The sequence below is a fragment of the Pongo pygmaeus genome, chromosome 5 (genome assembly GCF_028885625.2).
Source record: "Pongo pygmaeus isolate AG05252 chromosome 5, NHGRI_mPonPyg2-v2.0_pri, whole genome shotgun sequence".
NCBI lineage: Eukaryota > Metazoa > Chordata > Mammalia > Primates > Hominidae > Pongo > Pongo pygmaeus.
In genome coordinates, this window is record NC_072378.2 from 121,593,731 (window position 1) to 121,615,428 (window position 21,698).

General features: G+C 39.9%; 1 protein-coding gene across 1 annotated transcript; it reads left to right on the forward strand.

Moving 5' to 3' along the window:
• The first annotated feature begins 3,861 nt into the window (after positions 1-3,861).
• Positions 3,862-18,023, forward strand: GJA1 (gap junction protein alpha 1). The gene is made up of 2 exons (XM_054492853.2): positions 3,862-4,171; positions 15,133-18,023. The coding sequence occupies exon 2, from the start codon at positions 15,149-15,151 to the stop codon at positions 16,295-16,297; it is 1,149 nt and encodes a 382-aa protein (XP_054348828.1). The 5' UTR covers positions 3,862-4,171; positions 15,133-15,148; the 3' UTR covers positions 16,298-18,023.
• The last annotated feature ends 3,675 nt before the right edge of the window (positions 18,024-21,698 follow it).

A 21,698-nucleotide genomic window follows, 5' to 3' on the forward strand; every position in this document is an offset into this window, starting at 1 on the left:
TGGCTTCTAATTACAAATCTTTTTTTTTTTTTCTTTTTTTTCAGATCCTCCCACCTCAGCCTCCTGAGTAGTTGGGACTACAGAGGCCTGCCACCACGCCTAAATGACCTTTTTATTTGTTGTAGATACAGGGTCTCTCTATGTTGCCCAGGGTGGTCTTGAACTCTTGGGTTCAAGTTGTCATCCCGCCTCAGCCTCCCAAGTGCTGGGATTACAGAGTTGAACCACTGTGCCTGCCCAATCACAAATCTTATAACAATTTTTTTTTTTTTTTTTTTTGAGACTCACTCTATTGCCCAGTTGTAGTGCATTGGTGTTATCTTGGCTCATTACAACCTACACTTTTCAGGTTCAAGCAATTCTTGTGCCTCAGCCTCCTGGGAGGCTGGGACTACAGGTGTGTGCCACCACGCCCAGCTAATTTTTGTATTTTTAGTAGAGACGGGGTTTCACCATGTTGCCCAAGCTGGTCTCGAATGCCTGACCTCAGGTGATCTGCCCGCCTTAGCCACCCAAAGTGCTGGGATTACAAGCATGACCCACTGTGCCCCGCCATTACAATTTTAAAGTGAACTCCACAGCTCCTGTTTTAAATTGTCAGTCATCTGTCTTTACCTAGATATTTCAGTTCTTCATACCAAAATATTTCAAACAAATCTTTGTATCTCTTTCAGCAGGTCAGTCCCTCCCCGAGCTTCCTTTTTTTGTATTAGTAATATTTTCCCAATCAAAACTCCAAAAATCTGTTTCCACAGCCTCCTCTTCCTTGTCTTCCCATTCATCCGTCATCAAGTTCTGGTAATTCTACCTTCCTTTCCTTTCTTTCTGCTAGTATTGCCTTTCAAGTTCCTATAGCTTACTGCTCTCCCATTACAATACTCTTCTTACAAGTCTAATCTGGAGGCACCAATTATTTTTGAATGTTTATGCTACTCAATGAGGTGAAAGTAATCCATCAGAGTTTATGTGGGATAGGCATTTAAAGTCCTTAAAAATCACTCCATTCATTTCTTAAAATTTCAGAAATTCCTATTTTGAAACAAAGGTAAAAATCCAAAAAAGGAGTTGGTTCTCATATTAAGAAATATTTCTCACAATTCTGAAAAATAACTTACCCTCCATTGTGCCAACAATGTGCATTTTGCAAAATATATAGCTACATGGATAAAACAGAATCAAAGGCCTGGCAGGTCATTTGGCCTAAAGAAGCCCTGCAGAAGACAGAAACTGTGAATAACTGTTTCTAGTTCTCCAAAGAGCAGTGTTAATCAGGCTGCATCCATTTCTTCTACATAGACAAGTTCTGGCAATCAGAGAAGACACAGTTCTAGGAAGTCAGTGTTTATATTAAAGAAACGGCATTGACATTTCTGAGAATATGAGAAAAACACATTTAAAAAAAAAACTATTCCACAATTTTTGCAAAACATTCCAATGGAGACAAGCTTCTAAGGTCAGATAAGTGAGATACTTTTGAACAATTTTATTACTGATAAAAATATAACTCACCAACACTGCTAGAGTATGAGTTATAATAGAAGTTGCTACCTGTCATTTAGAGACCCCACTAGTTGTCCATGAGAGAAAACTGTGGGGCCTTTTGCAAAACCTATTTTCCCTTGCACATGATTACTCATAGCATTGCATTTCAGTGCCATTATCCCAAAAGAAGAGAAGGTTCCTCAGAATGTCTTATCAATGATATTTTCATGAAATCATGTTGAGATCTTGTATCTATGATCGTGGAAAAATGACTTTAGAAAGAAAAGACATAGTACGTTCACGTATTAAGAGAAGTAATTAATTACTGGATCATGCTATGAGTAATCCCTTTGGCTCAGAAAATAGTTCAAGTGATTTCCATGAATAATTTAACTTGTTATAAGGAAGTTCTTTAGCTCTATTTCCAACTGGTCACATAGGTAGTAGATTAAAAAGAAAAGAATACTTTACAAGAATATTTAAACATCAATATTCATCTGTAGACCTAACAAAACATAACAGAAATAAACAGAATTTGTTTTTGCTTTAAAAACCCTATTATAAAACAGTCAATGACAACTTTTCTTTCATGTAACTTATTCTGAATTAGAATCATGGTAATGTTTTGTATAATTGTACTTGATAAATAATTTTACAAAAATAAATTGTTATGTAAATTAAATGAAGCATACTTTTTTATAAAGAAGAAATGTATTTTCTTACCATAAAAAGAATAAATCATTTTCGTGAATGTGTTCTAAGTCCAATGAAATAATTTTTAGTTAAGACAAAACAATAGATTTATTTAAAGAACAATATAAATACAAGACCAAAACAACATTTATAGGTTGCTGAACCTGAAGACTCGAAAGTCAGGTTACAATTTCTACTTCCAGAAGATTGTTTTTCCCCTTTCCTAAAGAGAAATGTACTCTTGGTAATAGGATAGCCAACAAGTAAAAGCAAAATTGTTCCTTGAAATTGCAACATTTGGGCCCGGCGCGGTGGCTCACGCCTGTAATCCCAGCACTTTGGGAGGCAGAAGCCTGTAATCCCAGCTACAGGGGAGGCTGAGGCAGGAGAATCGCTTGAAGCCGGAAGGCGGAGGTTGCGGTGAGCAGAGATTGCGCCATTGCACTCTAGTTTGGGCAACAAGAGCGAAACTCCGTCTCAGAAAAAAAAAAAAAAAAAACCTGCAACATTTCGAAAGATGTTGTATTAGTCATTTCAGTGAAAGTTTAATTAGAGGACGGTGTCTACGAGAATATATTTGACATCCTTCTTTTTTCTGGTATTTGCATGAGTGAGAAAAGTGTTAGGAATAGGAAGGCCAGATGAGTTTGCTTTCCCTCCAGAGAATACTGGCCAAGAAATTTCCTGTCCAACCTCAGGAGCATCACTGAAGCCTCTTTATGAGGAATCGTCCTACCACAACACTGTGCTATGGCATTTCGGAAGCCCTCAAAGAAGCTGCCTGCTCTAAGATTGAGGCCATATGACTCGGGCCATTATAAACCCTAATGCAGAGCCCTGAAGAGGAAGAGCATTTGGAAGGGGATAGGGAAGCACATAAAGATGATATGCTCAGCTTTACTGTCATTGGGCAGAAAACTCTCTAGTGGGCTTGAGAGGGGGAACTGATTTTAAGGAGGGCTGATTAGTTTGGGAACCTACTTAATGCAACCATAGTCTGTATTTTTAAAATCCTCACATTTCACTACAGATTTGGGTTTTAGTGTCTTGGCATAAATAGGGCTGAAATATAACTTCTTAGTTTTCTGGAGATACGGTAGAGGTCAGATATCAAGATTTCATAGGCAAACAAAACATGCTATATATGTAAAAAATACATATACACACACAGCCTTTTGCTAAACTGAAAGAAAGTAAAAATTCAAAGCAGTCAAGGGGTTGAAAGATGGATTGGGTATGGACTTTTCTTCATATATGTCAATTTTTGAAATGTCTGTCTCCCATCTCCACCATTCCCTTTGTTAATTGTCCTTACTTACATTTAAAGGAAGGGAATTAGCTCATCAAACAGGTCACTCACACCTACCTCTAACTTCACACACCTTGGTCAATGTGAAACAAGCTTGAACTGGTTATATGCTTCCCCACCATTTTTATTTATTGTAAGCTACTTTAAAAATTTTAGACAATGTTATAATAAAAATATACACTTTTTACCCCTATTATCCCTGGTCTTCTGGTGAAGCAAGCACTATAATCAATGATTCTTATGTGTGAGGAGCAACTCCAAGTAGAGGCATTCATGTCCCTAATGCTATTTTATTTTTCCTCATCAGCAAGTTTAAACTACAACTTTATCCTGATTCCACTCCTGCTCTTTGCCTCTTCTCCCCCCGGCCCTTCTACATTCACCAGCCTCCTCCCCCACTCCTCCCAGCCTTTCCCTTTGCCCTCCCCTTTCTTCTAGCCCCTCCTCCCAGTTGAGTCAGTGGCTTGAAACTTTTAAAAGCTCTGTGCTCCAAGTTACAAAAAAGCTTTTACGAGGTATCAGCACTTTTCTTTCATTAGGGGGAAGGCGTGAGGAAAGTACCAAACAGCAGCGGAGTTTTAAACTTTAAATAGACAGGTCTGAGTGCCTGAACTTGCCTTTTCATTTTACTTCATCCTCCAAGGAGTTCAATCACTTGGCGTGACTTCACTTCTTTTAAGCAAAAGAGTAAGTTTTTAAAAAATGAGAACACGTTACCTATTAGTTTCTTTTTCTACAAGTAAAACTTTTCTAAAGTTTTAAAATGTGTTAAATGTAATTTTGAATTATAATACCGTAAATGGATTGATGGATTTGAAAGTGTTTCTATAGTTTTAAAGTTAAAATTTATTGTACCAAATATATATTTTGACTGTTAAAAAAGTATTAACATTGCAACAGGTAAAAAGGTTCAAACCTTTCTGATTAGAATAAAGGATTAGTTTACTGGATGTTTGGTTTTTCATTTTAGAGTATCGTTTTATTTTGTTTGTTTGTTTTTTTTTTTTTGTAATCAGTAATAGTCTAGGTGCTATCATTTGTTGGGTGGGGGGGCGGGCGGTTAGGCGCCTGAGTTGGGGGATTTGACTGACTACTTCGGAAAAATCAAAGTGCAAATTTGCTTAGCGTGCTTCCTATAGTATTCTACACTTCATAGAATAAAGTGCTTTTTTCACATGGAAATCTTGATTGATGTTCTATAGCTTTGCAAAGCCAACTTCTTTTGTGACAAAGTGCTTTGTTAAAACATCGTGGTTACTTGACTTCCACGTGGTTCCTTCCTAGAATTTTCCCCATTAAACAAAAAGGTATAAAATTCAAGAGTATTAATATTATGCTTTAAAAATCAACAGTAAATTGTTACTTTGTGTTAGCAACCGCTATGGAAAGATTTGAGACCCTCAGGAGAGACAGCTTTTACTCGACCACGTTGTCAGTTTAGGAGATGAAATCTCTTGAATGGGTGGTGATTAGTTACAGAGCATTAGAGATCAGACGTTTAAAAAAGAGTGTATGCCAGGATGCTTTTCCAAAACCGTCTCCTAAAACGGGAGCTCCTAGAAAGAGCAGGAAAAAAGACCTTCTTAAACAGCGCTTTGGGAGCTCCCCGCGCCAACACCCGCCGCCCCGCACCTTCCCACTGCTCGAACCTGTAACAGAATTCAGAACTCTGGGGCAGTTCTTTGGAGTTGGAACTCCTAGGGCAAAGATAACGCTAATGCGTTGTTTAAAAGGGTTCAATTTTTAAAATACTTTTATTGGTAACACCCATTCTGTTCATCAGAAATGCAGCCATGCATTTTTGTGCGCGGTAAAGATTTTCTGTTCTGTATAAATCTACAGACTAAAATAATTAGTTTAGATTCTTGACGTGACCCTGCAGTGGAAGTATTTGCACCGGTGAATGCTGAAAAGCAAATAAAAATGAAAGCTTTGCGGAGGCCGTGGGCCGGACGGGCGCGGGGCGCCTCCTGCCATCTTAGCGTCTGCCGGGCTCCTTCCCGCGCCTTCGCTGCCCGAACCAGCGCGGTTTTGGGACGTTTCCCCCAAATCCTCACAAGTCAAATCGAGCTCAGGTCCGAGTTCGTCACTGCAAAGGAACCCGGGGTGCGGGGTGGGAGGGATAGGAGGAGAGATGGGCTGGGTGCCAAATGGTAGAAGAACAAATGGTTGATTTAATTAAAGTTGTCAATCTAATTTCCCATCCCTCTCATACCAGCCCACCTTTTTTTTTTTTTTTCCTCTTAAACTTGCTGAATCCCACTGTCTCCGCGTTGGTAAGAAAACCTGAATACCTTGGGAATTGTGCTTAAATTTCACTTGCAACTGCCCTGGAAGTTCCTGAAACTTCCCGAGAATGAGGCGGGGCGGCTCAAGGGGAAAGGGCAGGGAGGAGAGACCCTCGGGAAGCTGACGACGCGTCCGGGGCAGGTCAGCCAGTTTCCGAGACGCGCGCCTCACGGTCGGAGCAGCGCTGCGCCCACCCTGCCCCTTTAGTGGCCCAGCCAGCCTTTGCTGGGGGTTTCTGATAACGCTCATCGATAAGCTCTCCTTGCTCCCAAAAGGCGTGCTTCTCTTTCTCTCCAGGTACAAAGTAGGGGTGGGAAGGGGAGAGCTACGCAATGTTGTAAAAAGAAGCGTGGCTTTATTTGGAAGTCGGTTGAATTTCTTTTGCTTCCCCGACCCAGTTAGTAACGACAAGAAAGATAGTGAATATCGCCCTCCGAAAATCGGGCGCATTTGAACTCGGTGAAAAGTGTCCCTGTGAGGAAGCCTAATGTTTACTTTTGTGCAAGGATAACTGGAAATTAAAGCGTCTAGTAATGCAGAGATTTCATTAAGCGAGCGCGCCTCCCCCCGCCCCCCGCGCCCGCCAGGAATGAAATAAGCCAGTTAGACAGAAAACACTTTTGGGAGAAGACTAATTACTTCTGGGTAGGCCGAATTGACTGGAAATTATACCAAGCAGAGGCAGTACATTCCATTCCGTCCTGGCGATGTTGATTCTATATTATTAGAACATTATTCCCCCAGTGTGGGGGTGCTTTGTACTACCCAAAGTCAGGGTAGACTGGTTACCTGTCCTCTGCTGGGAAAATGCAGTGGTAGTGCTTTGCTCCTACTTTCTTCACTGTTTAAACATGTTCCACATTTTTCTAATGCCTTCTGAGGGTTCTCAGCCCAGCCACTGAGTTCCTCACCCTTGGCGACTGTGATACCAACAAAGCTTTCACCCTCCTTGGGAAACATGGTTCCAAAGATGCTCCTCAGGAGGCAGATAAAAGGCTGTGCTTTCAGATAATGAAGGTTGCTTTGTTACTTAGATGTTTCCAATTCCTGCATAGAGAAGGAGGGAAAACACGGGGTGCATTCTTTCTTTTCTTTTCTCTACATCCAGGGGTGTAGCTTGGTTTGAGCCTTTATATATGATACCCGCAGGGAAGGGAATGATAGGACAGTCACCAGTGATTAATACCTTCCACTCCGCCTTTCCTGTTGTTCTGACTTATCTTCAGGATTCTCAGTTATTTGAAGAGATGTGTGGGAGCTTATCCGCACACACCAGTTCAGCTCTGGAGACAAAAAGTAATTATCTAGTGTTTATTATTAATGTAATATTCCGTATGGATAATTCAAGTTTTAAAAAATCCCCAGAGCATCTCTTCCATGGGAGATTAATGTATATATTTTTTAAATTATTAGCATAATTGCCTAAATTCTCCATTTAAAATCACCTTTTAACTATGTATGTACAGATTGTCTTTTACCTATTTTCAAACTGCGGTTAGCTCTTTTTTTTTAAATACATCAGTGGCTTATACAATTTCATAAATTTCACATTCCAATTTCCCTATGCTTTTAAAATAATATTTTAAGAAAAATATATGTTTATCGTCAGCTGGGCATGATGGCTCATGCCTGTAATCCTAGCCCTTTGAGAGGCTGAGGTGGGAGGATCGCTTGGGGCCAGGAGTTTAAAACCAGCCTGAGCAACATAGCAAGACCCCACCTCTATAAAAAAAATTTTTTAAAAAGAAAATGTATGTTTGTCAATCACTTCTTAGTTGCTGTTTTGCTAAAGAAAAGATGAAAAATTTAAAACCAAATGAGCTATATCTAAAGGTCGTCTAAAGAGTAAGAACCAAACTTTACTGAGCTGTTACTAAGAGCATCACATTCTCATTGAAAAAAATAGACTGTCTTAATCAATACACTTGTGAGGGCCCTAAGGGTGTCTTTATATGATTATAAAATACCAAGGCTATTCACTAAAAATAGTCAGTTTGGAGGTGGAAGTAAGAGTAGGGGCAGAGGAAAAGCCAAGGACTGATAGAAATATATTAAGTTACATCACAATTGAAGAACATGGCTTTTAGCCTCACCTTCTGACTTGGGGTTTTCTCTCTGGTAGCCCTAAATTGATATTGAGAAACTTGTTTTGGGGGAGAATTGAGTAGTAGCTGTTGAACTAGGGGAGAGGATTGCCTTTTATGGGATGCACCATCCTCTCTTTGGATGGAGTTCCTCACACCTCAATCCCCATCTCATCTCATTAAGTGGATGCCAATGTAAGTTCAGTGATGAGGAGGGGTAAGAGCTGGGGAAGGAAGGCTTGTTGGTGTTTTTTTGTTGTCCTCCCCTCTGCCCCCAAAATAAGCAGTTCACCATATCAAATACCTACACAAATGTGCAATTCTTTATAGATAGATTTTTACATACAGTAAGTTTGATACACTACAGTTAGGCCATCTAGGTATAAATAAGGAAGTAAAGGTTGGGAATTATCTGATGAACTGGGAATCTTTTCCATGGTACTTGATTCTAATCACTTTACTGCCTGCATAGACTCAGACTGTAAAGATATTACATTAACCAGGGTTAATATCAACTGCTGCTCTTCTCCTTCAGAGCCCTAGCCTTCCCCGATATTTATCATTCTTGAAATAAACACGATTTTAAACAGGCTATTTCTTCTTATAATAGTGTCCTTGGCTACAATAAAATTGTGTGGTGCAATCGGAGTTAGAACATCGTAGAACTAGGGGACAACCACACAATTGTGTTTTTTCTTTTGTTTTATTTTGTGTTTTAAATCTTAACCTGCAACAACCTAGTGAACTGAATGTACAAGCATGATACCTGATGCAGTTCTACAAGAATCCTAACCCTCATTAGGACCTCATTTAACAAATTCAGGAAGCTCTTTGTTAAAAAGCCTTTTTTCTTTTTTCTTTTATTTTTTTAAGCCTGTCAAATTTAGCAGTGGGGGTTGTAAAGAGCCTTTTTTCTTAATTTAGCTCTTTTGCCTGCTCAGGAATCATTTGAAGCATGTTGTTTCAACAAACAGTTCTCTGTTTCAGCAATTGTCACTTGAAAATTTAACAGTATGAGAATGAGATGATGACAATACTTTTTTACTGTGAAGTTTCCTTTTTAATCAATTTGAAATTTTAGAAATTTGAGATATAACTACAATTAAGAGAATCCCAAAGAGACAGAAAAAAAAACAAACAAAAACTGGTGGTTTTTTTTTTTTTGCACAGTATCTTTCTATTTTTTGTGGAAGCCCCATTTAATTCATTTAACATGTAGCTATACCCCAATTAATTAATTCTTTTCTTTTTTTTTTTTTTTTTTTTTTTTTTGAGACGGAGTTTCACTCTGTCACCCAGGCTGAAGTGCAGTGGTGCCATCTCTGCTCACTGCAGCCTCTGCCTCCCAGGTTCAAGCAATTCTCCTGCCTCAGCCTCCAGAGTAGCTGGGATTACAGGCACCCGCCACCACGCCTGGCTACTTCTTTGTTGTTTTTTTGGTCGTTTTTTTCTTTGAGACGGAGTCTCGCTCTGTTGCCCAGGCTGGAGTGCAGTAGTGCGATCTCGGCTCACTGCAAGCTCCGCCTCCTGGGTTCACGCCATTCTCCTGCCTCAGCCTCCCGAGTAGCTGGGACTACAGGAGCCCGCCACCACGCCCGGCTAATTTTTTTGTATTTTTTTGTATTTTTAGTAGAGACGGGGTTTCACCGTCTTAGCCAGGATGGTCTTGATCTCCTAACCTCGTGATCCGCCTGCCTCGGCCTCCCAAAGTGCTGGGACTACAGGCTTGAGCCACCGCACCCGATCTACTTTTTTGTATTTTTAATAGAGATGGGATTTCACTATGGTGGCCAGGCTGATCTCAAACTCTTGACCTCAGATGATCCTCCCACCTCGGCCTCCCAAAGTGCTGGGATTACAAGTGTGAGCCACATCTCTTACTCTTTTAAGCACTGGGGATACAGCAGTGAACAAAACAAACTCCCTCGTATTGTTCACATTCCAGTTGAGGAAGGCAAATAATAAATCCTTCTCATGGAAGGAGGTACATAATAATCAGGAAAATATTTACTATATCAAATACAGAGAAAGTCTGTTAAAGTAATAATTTTTTAAAAACCAGGGCAAAGGGAATAGGAAATGACAGGACTGGGGAAAGGATGTTGCTATTCCATACTTGGTGGTCAGGAAATTTGGCTGATGAGGTGAGACCTGCAACAAGTGAGGATGTGAGCTGCGTGGATGGAGCAGAGCTCATCAAACCAAGCTTATTGTTGATTTGTTTTCTCAAATTGACTGATTACTCGGAGTATAGGTTGGCGAGTAGGGTGGCCAGGCTAATGACATGAAACCTAGCAAACTGATGATGGCTGAGATCAAGCTAAGGGTGGCTGTTTTAAGTGTGGAGGAATAGACAACTGAGTTCACTCAATGACATTTACTGGAGGGGCAGAGGTTATTATAAAAGTGAAAGAAAACATTAGAAGGGTTTGCATTTGAGTTTTTGGGCATGAATATTTTTGGGTGTTAGCAACATTAGACACACACATGATTTCCCTTTCCTCCCAAAAAATCCATTAAATGATTTTATCGGGAACTTCTATAGACATTTCCTTACATAGGTTTAGACTCTGATTTTATTCTTTCAGATATTAAAGACCTTCACCTTCTCTTTTCTTTCAATCATAAAAAGATGCTGGATATCAAATTTCACTTTAGTTTTCAATAATCCTATTTACCTTTATTTATTTAAATCTCCATTCTCAGCTCATTACTTTTGTCTCTTCTTGAGAAAAATATTTAAAGTTGATAGTAAAATACTTAATTCTAATAACTATTAGTATATAATGGCATGGAAAGACTTGACTGCAACTTCGGCACAGGCTCTAGCAAAAGGCATAGTCAAATGTAATTTTAAATCAAAGCTTTATTTGTAAGAGATTTCATTTGAATTAAAGCGTTTAAGTTCTTCTGCTCTCAGGGAGCTGCAGATGGAGATGTAAGGAGTGTCAAGGGGCTGTGGAGCCAAGGCTGACCTCAATGCCGGGTGCCCAGAGAGCTGCTGCTCCTTGTACTCAGCCCCTTGGATTTTTTAGACTGTTCCTTCTGCTTTCCTGACATTTCTCCCACTCCTAAATATTTTGAACAAGAAAGGGCCAGAAATGTCAAGAATAGTAACAAAAACCAAAAAAACCTTACTTCCTAGGCCCCACCTCCAGAAATTCAGATTCATTCAGACTGGTGAAGACCAGGAATGTATGTTTTTAACAAATGCTGCCAAGTGACTGTGATGCAGTTCAGGAAAGGGGCCAGAGGGGCCTCAGGCTGATCACACTTAGTGCCTGTAGCTTTGGGCATCCATCCAGTCTAGGGGGCCATGAAGAGCAATGGAAATGTAATCTAACATGGTGCATAGACGGCAAAAAGTGTGGTCCAGCTGCTAAGACTCTGCTCTTAACAAGAACTTTGCACAACTCCTCTTAGACAGACCTTGGTCTACATATAAAGCACCAACTCAGTATCCTAGAGGTGAAGGCATCAATATATGTGATATGTCCAGCTGCGTTGGTCTTCTCATGTATCAAATAAGAAATATACCTGTCTCCCCCTGGTGAATAAAAGTGCAGTTTATAGTCTGTAGATCAATGCCAGGGATTCTGTAAACATATAATTATGCCCTTTTATTATAAGAGGATATTAACTTACCATACAAGACTTGGAAAAATGAAGATATTAAACCAATTTGGGAAGGTGCAGCAGGGAGGAACAACCAGTTGCCAAAATTTGATTCATGGCAAAGTGAGCAACTACCAAAAAAAAGGGAACAATTTTTGTTACTTCTTTTTGGGCAGCTGTCACATTAAACATTATTTGATGGTATCTATGATAGTGGTGATCGACAAGTAGCTACGTGTTACAGGATACTCGGTGTCCAATTCGATAATTCATATCTTGTTAAGATGAAAGAGTATAACTCATTAATGCAAATGACAACTGCATGGGTGCTTAAAGAAAAGACAACTTTGCAGTTAAGTTACTAGAGTATTAAAAAAGAGCTACTAAAGAGCTGCCTGATGACTTAGTTCACATACTATGGAACTGTGGAGTATTTTTGTAGAATCTCAAAATTATATGAAAGTCATGTATCATATGAATTTTTTTATAGAATGTAAATAAACTTAGTGATGAATTACTATAAGCATCTACACAATCATATTTTACTTTGAGTAATGATGAAATCCTAGCTAAAATAACTTCTGTTGTGCCTGGTCATATTTCTAGATATGATAGGTTTGTCTTCAGCTCTATCGTTGCATGAATGTGATGAGATGTATGCAAACAGTTTATCTTTTTATACTTGATTGTTTTTGTTATTTTTCCCCTAGCAATTGAAATATCTGAGCAAAAGCAGATGACACTGGCAAAATATTGTAATTTTTTATAAACAGAATTAGGGCCAATTTTACACATCATCACATAGAAACTGTCTATTGATATAGCTCCAAAAATTCTGTTTGTCTGACCCTCATGGACTGTACTTCTTCATTTCCAGTCTAGTATTTTCTGCTAAATTGTAGGATTTTTTTTCTTTCACATTCTCTTACCATCAAACTCTCCATCATGGCTAAATTACTCCCTCACTTCAAGCCTTTCCTTGGCTATTCAACTGTCTTTGTCAGCCTTTCAAGCCTTTGTTCTTATTTGACTGCTGTTTTAAATTGATGCTGTTTTCATACATCGATTTCACTTTCTAACTTGTCACTTCAGAATCTAAAATGACCCTTCCTAAGTAAAAGGGAAGCTCCCTTTTTTGTGACCACTGGGGGAGCGTTATTTCTGTGGCCTTCACACCCACCTCCCACTCTTACTCAGCATTCTTTTGTACCAGTCCCTGGGCTGTCATCAGAGGTACCCATGATACCATGGTACCATCTAGCTGGTGCATAGTTTAGCTTTATGGCTCAGCCATCTCTTCTTTGTTCGGTCCAGGAAATCCCAGGTCAGGTGCCCATTTCATTTTTTCTTGTTCTCTATGGCCGGGAGACGCAGTCATTAGACAGAAATGTAATGTTGCTTGCTGGGGAAGAAGATTCCCCTAGATTTCATTTACTTCCTACAAGGAGATACAGCTCAATAGTTCAACACCAGATGAGAAACTCCTTTATATTCAGATAGTGAACATATTTCTAAGAAGCCTAAATAATCCTACCTTTAGATACTCTATTTAGAATTCATTACTAAGCTCCTGCAAAGTCTTAGCTTTGCTTGTTTTTAATTATTAAACAATCTTTGACTAATTTGTCCTTTTCTAAACCCTCCAATTACTACTATCTGCTGAAAATTAGCCTATATTCCCTATGCCTGCCACATCATATTACTCACTTCTTCCCAGCTTTCAGCCCTGGCTAAGGTTGTATATATCAAAGCATGGAAACATTTCTAGCTTTAGCGCAGCCTTACTGTACTTTTAAAACCAGTGTGAGGCATTGAAAAGACTTGCGTGGGGATTGTGAGTCTTCTTCTGGCTCTGTCTATAGCTAAATATTTCCTATACCCTGAGAACCTCTGAGAACCTCAATTTTTATCAGCTAAATGGATAATCGGCAATTAGAAGCATAAATTGAACTAGACAACTTTGGGTATTCGTGTTGGTTTCTACTGACTTACATCTTTTTATTGAGACCGAGTCTCTCTTTGTCACCCAGGCTGGAGTGCAGTGGCGTGATCTCTGCAAGCTCCGCCTCCCGGGTTCAAGCGATTCTCTTGCCCAGCCTGTAGCTGGGACTACAGGCTCCCACCACCACGCCTGGCTAATTTCTTGTATTTTTTGTAGAGACGGGGTTTCACCATGTTAGCCAGGATGGTCTGAATCTCCTGACCTCATGATCCACCCACCTCCCAAAGTGCTTATAGGCGTGAGTGGATTATAGGCGTGAGCCACCATGCCCGGCCAGATCTTTTTCTTATCCTCAGTAATGGAGAAGGCATAGACTTTAGATAGCTAGATATTGATAAGAAGTTAAATGAGACATATAGCCTGAGGGTCCAAAGCCCAGTAAGGGAACTTTAAAGTATATAACAATGAAAAGATGAGAACCAATCTTTTCTGGCTGGAGAAAACACCCTGAAGTAGGTTTTGTTTGTTTGTTTTTTAATAAGGCTGTAAGTAGTATTGAGACAAAATGAACTTTTTACTTGAAGTGTGATGTGTATTTAGTCTTTGTTTTTGAAAGTAGGTTACTACATATAATGACACATTGTAGCAAAAGAGTATATTTCCATACAGCCTACTTTTTCTCTAGACAGAAGGCTGACTTCTGAGCTACATAAGTCACTGCTTAAGAAAAAAATAGTCACCATTGCTTGGGAGGCTAAGGCAGGAGGATTGCTTGAGCCCAGGAGCCTGGGCAACATAGTGAAATCCAGTCTCTAAAAAAAGAAACAGAAAAGTGTAAATGACAATAATATAGGGTATGCACAAATTACACTTGATATACCATTGAAAAATCTTCCAGAGGCCGGGCGTGGTGGTTCACACCTGTAATCCCAGCACTTTGGGAGGCTGAGGTAGGTGGATCACCTGAGGTCAGGAGTTCGAGACCAGCCTGACCAACATGGAGAAACCGCATCTCTACTAAAAATACAAAATTAGCCAGGCATGATGGCACATGCCTGTAATCCCAGCTACTCAGGAGGCTGAGGCAGGAGAATCGCTGGAACCTGAGAGGCGGAAGTTGTGGTGAGCTGAGATCGTGCCATTGCACTCCAGCCTGGGCAACAAGAGCAAAACTGCATCTTAAAAAAAAAAAAAATCTTTCAGAGTGAAATTAGTAATAAAATGATATATAACAGCATTAAAGTTTTGGAAAGAAGGTTATGGATGTGTGTTCATAGGTATTCTTACCTGGATTCTTGATACCTATGCTTTGAATAACACACATCAGGATTTTGCTTAGCAAACACAGACCTACCAGGCAAAAACTGTCCTCATTTATCAGACAAATAAAAGGAGCAGAGGCTTAGCACAGGTGGCTTCTCAAGTCACACGGCAAGGCAGTGATTGAGCAAGCAATACACCTTCCCAGGTTAAAGATTGCAACTCATCATCTGTTGCTTCTAAGACTTACTTTATCTCAACAAATAAAACAAAACACTTGTTAGATCTTTTCTTTGGCAAAAATGGGACAGGAAGAGTTTGCACTTGGTTTTTTGTGAAAGAATGTTAGAAATATATGAAACCGTTGGTAGTATTTTGACTATCAGCTGAAAGGTACTAAATGTTAAACTAGTAATTTGCAATCTGTGATCCTTGAATTGTCTCTTTGTTTCTTTCAGGTGGTGCCCAGGCAACATGGGTGACTGGAGCGCCTTAGGCAAACTCCTTGACAAGGTTCAAGCCTACTCAACTGCTGGAGGGAAGGTGTGGCTGTCAGTACTTTTCATTTTCCGAATCCTGCTGCTGGGGACAGCGGTTGAGTCAGCCTGGGGAGATGAGCAGTCTGCCTTTCGTTGTAACACTCAGCAACCTGGTTGTGAAAACGTCTGCTATGACAAGTCTTTCCCAATCTCTCATGTGCGCTTCTGGGTCCTGCAGATCATATTTGTGTCTGTACCCACACTCTTGTACCTGGCTCATGTGTTCTATGTGATGCGAAAGGAAGAGAAACTGAACAAGAAAGAGGAGGAACTCAAGGTTGCCCAAACTGATGGTGCCAATGTGGACATGCACTTGAAGCAGATTGAGATAAAGAAGTTCAAGTATGGTATTGAAGAGCATGGTAAGGTGAAAATGCGAGGGGGGTTGCTGCGAACCTACATCATCAGTATCCTCTTCAAGTCTATCTTTGAGGTGGCCTTCTTGCTGATCCAGTGGTACATCTATGGATTCAGCTTGAGTGCTGTTTACACTTGCAAAAGAGATCCCTGCCCACATCAGGTAGACTGTTTCCTCTCTCGCCCCACGGAGAAAACCATCTTCATCATCTTCATGCTGGTGGTGTCCTTGGTGTCCCTGGCCTTGAATATCATTGAACTCTTCTATGTTTTCTTCAAGGGCGTTAAGGATCGGGTTAAGGGAAAGAGCGACCCTTACCATGCGACCAGTGGCGCGCTGAGCCCCGCCAAAGACTGTGGGTCTCAAAAATATGCTTATTTCAATGGCTGCTCCTCACCAACCGCTCCCCTCTCGCCTATGTCTCCTCCTGGGTACAAGCTGGTTACTGGCGACAGAAACAATTCTTCTTGCCGCAATTACAACAAGCAAGCAAGTGAGCAAAACTGGGCTAATTACAGTGCAGAACAAAATCGAATGGGGCAGGCGGGAAGCACCATCTCTAACTCCCATGCACAGCCTTTTGATTTCCCCGATGATAACCAGAATTCTAAAAAACTAGCTGCTGGACATGAATTACAGCCACTAGCCATTGTGGACCAGCGACCTTCAAGCAGAGCCAGCAGTCGTGCCAGCAGCAGACCTCGGCCTGATGACCTGGAGATCTAGATACAGGCTTGAAAGCATCAAGATTCCACTCAATTGTGGAGAAGAAAAAAGGTGCTGTAGAAAGTGCACCAGGTGTTAATTTTGATCCGGTGGAGGTGGTACTCAACAGCCTTATTCATGAGGCTTAGGAAACACAAAGACATTAGAATACCTAGGTTCACTGGGGGTGTATGGGGTAGATGGGTGGAGAGGGAGGGGATAAGAGAGGTGCATGTTGGTATTTAAAGTAGTGGATTCAAAGAACTTAGATTATACATAAGAGTTCCATTAGGTGATAACATAGATAAGGGCTTTTTCTCCCCGCAAACACCCCTAAGAATGGTTCTGTGTATGTGAATGAGTGGGTGGTAATTGTGGCTAAATATTTTTGTTTTACCAAGAAACTGAAATAATTCTGGCCAGGAATAAATACTTCCTGAACATCTTAGGTCTTTTCAACAAGAAAAAGACAGAGGATTGTCCTTAAGTCCCTGCTAAAACATTCCATTGTTAAAATTTGCACTTTGAAGGTAAGCTTTCTAGGCCTGACCCTCCAGGTGTCAATGGACTTGTGCTACTATATTTTTTTATTCTTGGTATCAGTTTAAAATTCAGACAAGGCCCACAGAATAAGATTTTCCGTGCATTTGCAAATACGTATATTCTTTTTCCATCCACTTGCACAATATCATTACCATCACTTTTTCATCATTCCTCAGCTACTACTCACATTCATTTAATGGTTTCTGTAAACATTTTTAAGACAGTTGGGATGTCACTTAACATTTTTTTTTTTTTTGAGCTAAAGTCAGGGAATCAAGCCATGCTTAATATTTAACAATCACTTGTATGTGTGTGGAAGAGTTTGTTTTGTTTGTCATGTATTGGTACAAGCAGATACAGTATAAACTCACAAACACAGATTTGAAAATAATGCACATACGGTGTTCAAATTTGAACCTTTCTCATGGATTTTTGTGGTGTGGGCCAATATGGTGTTTACATTATATAATTCCTGCTGTGGCAAGTAAAGCACACTTTTTTTCTCCTAAAATGTTTTTCCCCGTGTATCCTATTATGGATACCGGTTTTGTTAATTATGATTCTTTATTTTCTCTCCTTTTTTTAGGATATAGCAGTAATGCTATTACTGAAATGAATTTCCTTTTTCTGAAATGTAATCATTGATGCTTGAATGATAGAATTTTAGTACTGTAAACAGGCTTTAGTCATTAATGTGAGAGACTTAGAAAAAATGCTTAGAGTGGACTATTAAATGTGCCTAAATGAATTTTGCAGTAACTGGTATTCTTGGGTTTGCCTACTTAATACACAGTAATTCAGAACTTGTATTCTATTATGAGTTTAACAGTCTTTTGGAGTGACCAGCAACTTTGATGTTTGCACTAAGATTTTATTTGGAATGCAAGAGAGGTTGAAAGAGGATTCAGTAGTACACATATAACTAATTTATTTGAACTATATGCTGAAGACATTTACCAGTTTCTCCAAATGCCTTTTTTAAAACTCATCACGGAAGATTGGTGAAAATGCTGAGTATGACACTTTTCTTCTTGCATGTCAGCTACATAAACAGTTTTGTACAATGAAAATTACTAATTTGTTTGACATTCCATGTTAAACTACGGTCATGTTCAGCTTCATTGCATGTAATGTAGACCTAGTCCATCAGATCATGTGTTCTGGAGAGTGTTCTTTATTCAATAAAGTTTTAATTTAGTATAAACATAGCGTTTATATTCCGTGTGATTTGTTTCCCCTGCCAAGATGGAGTCTTGCTCTGTCACCCAGGCTGGAGTGCAGTGGCGCGATCTCATCTCACTGCAACCCTTGCCTCCCGGGTTCAAGCAATTCTCCTGCCTCACCCTCCCGAATAGCTGGGATTACAGGCACCGCCACTGCACCTGGCTAATTTTTATATTTCTAGTAGAGATGGGGTTTCACCATGTTGGCCTGGCTGGTCTGGAACTCCTGACCTTGTGATCCGCCCACCTCAGCCTCCCAAAGTGTTGGGATTACAGGGGTGAGCCACTGTGCCTGGCCTATGGCATCTATTTGAGATTATTTAAACACATTTCTATTGGTTATCAGAACTTGAGCAAATAACAGTCATGTTTTCACGGACAATATTTATCATTAGCTCCGTTCAGTGCAACATTAATTGTAAACATTTTTGGATATTTATTGAACCAAAAGGAAAATAAAGTGTTGAATTTGAAATATATCTTTAATGGGATGTGTGATAGAGTTTAAAATAAGGAAATATTGAGCCTGTAATCCCAGCACTTTGGGAGGCCAAGGTGGGTGGATCACCTGATGTTGCGAGTTCCATACCAGCCTGACCAAATGGAGAAACCTTGTCTCTACTAAAAATACAAAATTAGCTGGGCATAGTGGCATATGCCTGTAATCCCAGCTGCTCGGGAGGCGGAGGTTGCAGTGAGCTGAGATCACCCCATTGCACTCCAGCACGGGCAACAAGAGTGAAACTCCATCTAAAGAAAAAAAAAAGGAAATATTGAGTAATTTAGTAGATCGGACATGACACGAGTAAGCACAAAATCTTAATGATGATGAAATTTTAAAGCTGGAAAGCCTCCTGGAGAAACAAGAATAATAATGGCGTCAGTTTGAGTATAGTTACATGAAGCAGCAGAATAAAATTCATCTTAATTTCAGTACACAATATTGTAAAAATACAGAAAACAAGATTTAAAAAATTCAAGATACCCAAGAAAAACAACCATTCAAAGGGAGTAGAACAATTCTGGGCAATTGATAATATTGTTGTAGTTTTAAATATAAAAATATTGACACTTTAAGTCACACTTCAAGGACGTTTTCTATTATAACTTACTAAAATTATTTACATTAACATCTATTATCCACCACAAAGCAAACTGGTGAGTTACTGGAGCAGAAAATATCAGTAATTTAGAAGTAATCTACGCCGGGCGCAGTGGCTCAGGCCTGTAATCCCAGCACTTTGGGAGGCTGAGGTGGGTGGATCACGGGGTCAGGAGATCGAGACCATCCTGGCTAACACCGTGAAACCCTGTTTCTACTAAAAATACAAAAAAAATTAGCCAGGCGTGGAGGCGCATGCCTATTGTCCCAGCTACTCAGGAGGCTGAGGCAGGAGAATGGTGTGAAACCAGGAGGCGGAGCTTGCAGTGAGCCGAGATCGCGCCACTGCACTCCAGCCTGGGCGACAGAGCGAGACTCCGTCTCAAAAAAAAAAAAAAAAAAAAAAAAGTTCAGTTCAGTTGCTCTTTTATTATTTATTTGTTTTTGGATGAGAAAAGGCTGTGTCATTTGTTTAAAGTCAGAGGATTATCTAAAAGCCAGTTTCCCGGTCAATTTGATATAATTGGTAGTGTGAATACTTCTTCAAGTACTATTACTTGAGTGGTTAAGAATTATATGGAAGAGGCAAATGCTCTGCACTCACCTCCCACTATGTGTCTGTGCATGTTTGCATTTAATATGGGGAATAGACATGATTTGAGTGTATGTGTGTATTTACACAGGGTAAGATGTGGATGGACAAATGATCAGACAATTAAGTGGTAGGGCAGAAGTATAAAATAAATTTCTGATGCATGTGTATGGAGGAGGGAAAGCAAGTTCATCTTTCAGAAATAGTCATATAGGTCATCCTAAACATTTCCCAACTTTAAGACTTTACCATTTTAAAATATTTTATGTACATCATATATATCTATATTATACATATCATATATGTACACAGCTTAAGGAACTACAATCTAAAATGGAGAGTTAGGTCTCTCACCTCTTTCTATACCTCAACATACACACCAGAAAAGTCCTAATTCTCAGCAGAAATCACTGTTAAAAATTTTAGACATCAACTAGGTATCGGGCACTTTGTTAAGCAGTGGGGATTCATAGAATGACCACAGCTTTCGCTCCCATGAAGCTTATAACATGAATTCTTCCAGTTTTATTTTTTATTTTTTTGAGACGGAGTTTCACTCTTGTTGCTAAGGCTGGAGTGCAATGGCGCGATCTTGTCTCACCGCAACCTCCACCTCCCGAGTTCAAGTGATTCTCCTGCCTCAGCTTCCTGAGTAGCTGGGATTACAGGTGCCCACCACCACGCCTGGCTAATTTTGTATTTTTAGTAGAGACAGAGTTTCTCCATGTTGGTCAGACTGGTGGAACTCCCCACCGCAGGTGACCTGCCCGCCTCGGCCTCCCAAAATGCTAGGATTATAGGTGTGAGTCACCGCGCCCAACAAATTCTTCCAGTTTTAAAAAAAATTTCCTTTTTTCATCTTATCTTAATTGGCTGCCTGCCTGGTTTTACCTACTAAAAAGTAAATTGAACTGTGTTTAAAAAGTATTAGAAAGGTATGCAGTTTTATTCTGCAAATATGTATTTGACACTCAGTTTTTGCATAAAATTTTAAGTTTAAAAAATTTGAGCCAGGTGTGTTGACTCATGCCTGTAATCCCACAACTTTGGGAGGCTGAGGCAGGTGGATAACTTGAGGTCCGGAGTTCGAGACCATCCTGGCCAACATAGTAAAACCCCATCACTACTAAAAATACAAAAATTAGCCTGGCGTGGTGGCACACACCTGTGATCCCAGCTACTCGGGAGGCCGAGACACGAGAATCACTTAAACCCTGGAGGCAGATGTTGCAGTGAGCTGAGAACGCACCACTGCACTCCAGCCTGGGTGACAGAGTGAGACTCAGTCTCAAAAAAAAAAAAAAAAAAAAGAAAGAAAAAAGAAACTTCCAGGCCAAGAGCTGGTTTTTTACCTTATTTTATGAAAATGGCTGAACCTCTCAATTTGCCTAGGGTGCTAGTTCCCTCCCCACACATGGCCTCTTCTAAAAATTCCAAACTTCAGATTCCAACATGCCAAAACATCTGTGCTTTGTACTTGGAGGGAGAGCAAAATAATGAAGTTTGGGGACTTATTAAAGTCTTAAAGTGAGTTCTTTTTATAAACAGCACACCAACAGTGTAGAAAAATGTTTATAATCTTTACTGGCTCCAAGATTCTGTTTTTACCTTTTCTTGGTTGGGCAAATATAGCTTAGCCCTTGGCATGTCAGAATTGGCAGCTGGCAATTTTCAGAACTGAAAAAGACGTGGAAGAAACACCACAGAAACACTGCTTCAAGAAGACCAGAAAAAAGAAGACTATTGTGTAGAGAAGAAAGCTAATTTCTTTTAACATTAAGGAGAGGAAATTATGCATTAGTTTCCCAGTCTTCAAAAGTGTTGAAATTTTAATTCGGATTATTTCTTCTGGTCTCTGGATGTTTCCTTGCAATGACTAAATGCTTATTTGGGTTATGACGTGTAGTGTAATTTCAATGCCCACACACTTTCCTGTTGAATATAAAAACAGTCTCATGAGGC

What these genes read in the sequence shown, in the direction of transcription:
- GJA1 (XM_054492853.2), top strand. Translation starts at nt 15,149, where the DNA reads ATGGGTGACTGGAGCGCCTTAGGCAAACTCCTTGACAAGGTTCAAGCC.